The sequence below is a fragment of the Poecilia reticulata genome, linkage group LG7, assembly GCF_000633615.1.
Source record: "Poecilia reticulata strain Guanapo linkage group LG7, Guppy_female_1.0+MT, whole genome shotgun sequence".
Taxonomy (NCBI): domain Eukaryota; kingdom Metazoa; phylum Chordata; class Actinopteri; order Cyprinodontiformes; family Poeciliidae; genus Poecilia; species Poecilia reticulata.
Genome location: NC_024337.1, coordinates 30813292 through 30814828, shown reverse-complemented (window position 1 = coordinate 30814828; position 1537 = coordinate 30813292). Strand labels below are relative to the sequence as shown.

The window sequence follows — 1537 nt, the reverse complement described above, 5'->3', positions numbered from 1 at the left end:
AACCAGAGTCACACCAACGATCAGAGGAACATCTGCAGAGGGACAACAAGCCGGTTCACACTGAGCATGCTCAGAACCTGCTAACATTTACTGGACATCTGAGAACAGGAGGCACGTAAACAACCCAGAACCATCAGAACCTGGTTCTGGCTTTTCTTCTATAGAAATTAAGTTCTGACTGTCTGGATCAGTCAAGAATATATTGAAACAAAACTGAATATTATTTATCTTGTTTGAGTTTAAAATTTATGAATAGAAAGAATTAAAACAGGTTTGAGTGAATTATAAACTGTTATTTTAATGAAACATAGAAAATCTAATGTAGAAAAGACTCACCTTCAGTGACGGTGATGCTGAAGTCTCTGTACAGATCTGAAGTTCTGTCCATCACACATCGGTACCGACCGGAGTCAGACTGGGTCAGCTGTGTGACGGTCACCAGCAGAACTCCTCCTGACGTTTCTCCATCATATTCAACTCTGTATCTGCCTTTATTAGCACCGACTCCATCAGTTTCAACAAGAACGTCTTCATCTCCACATTCTCCTCTGCACAAGGATTTGACTAGGCCAGAGGACCCAAAGGAGCAGGCGACTGTCAGTGAGCTGCCAGCGGCTCTGTGGAGGTGAAGATCTTTGTTTCCATCCAGCAGAGCTGATAAATAATCACCAATCAATAATCATCAGCTACTTTTTGATTTACAGTTAAACGTTTCCTCATCAGACTCACCGTCTACAACGACCAGCCTGAAGTCCAGGAACGAAGCTGGTGATGCCGAGTCGCCCAAACCACATCGGTACCGGCCGGAGTCGGACCGGGTCAGCGCTGAGATGCTCACAGACAGAACCGAGAATGTTCTGGAAGCTTCTCTAACATATTCAGTTCTGTATCGTCCGATCTGAGCGGCGTCATCACTCGTTCTGATCAGGAGGTTTTCTCCTTCACAGGTTTCCCTGCAGAAGAACTTTATTCTTCCAGATGAGAGAAAGGCGCATGGAAAAGTCGTGTTTCCTCCAGAAACTCCATAATGTGTCCGAAATTCAACAGTCGAGCTGCACCTGACCTGCAGGGCTGCAGAAAATGATGCATCAGTGCAGGTTGTTGTTGTTCTGGCTGAGCAGGTTAACCTGAGGAAGCAACTAAAGTCAGACTGAACCTAATTTCATGATTTCATGTCTCAAACATGGAGTTTGGTGTTGGAGGTAAAGCTCCTGCTCTAGAGTCCCAGACGGGAATTTAACCGTCACCATGCAAGAACATCCAGTCCATCACCAAGATGGGGCTCAGCACAATGAAACGTCTGAAAAGCTCCTCCTGTCTGGGTGTCTGACACTCAGAGGGATCAGGCACTGGAAGAGTAAAACAGGATAACTACCAAGATCAAAATGTTTCCCTGTCATTATCATTATTACTATTATTATTAATATTATTATTATAATTATTATCATTATTATTATTACTATTATTATTATTAATATTATTATTATCATTATTATCATTATTATTTTCATTATTATTATTATTATTATCATTATTA

The 1537-nt window shown here is 41.8% G+C and overlaps 1 protein-coding gene across 1 annotated transcript in view; it reads right to left on the bottom strand.

The window, feature by feature from the left end:
• Positions 1-1250, bottom strand: part of LOC103468116 (uncharacterized) — a 43164-nt gene extending 41914 nt beyond the window's left edge. The window contains exons 1-2 of the mRNA XM_008414967.2: positions 1184-1250; positions 730-1071 (exon numbers count right to left, since the gene is read on the bottom strand). Of these exons, the coding sequence (XP_008413189.1) occupies positions 730-1071; positions 1184-1250 (409 nt within the window). The remainder of the gene's footprint in view (positions 1-729; positions 1072-1183) is intronic.
• Between the last annotated feature and the right edge of the window lie 287 nt (positions 1251-1537).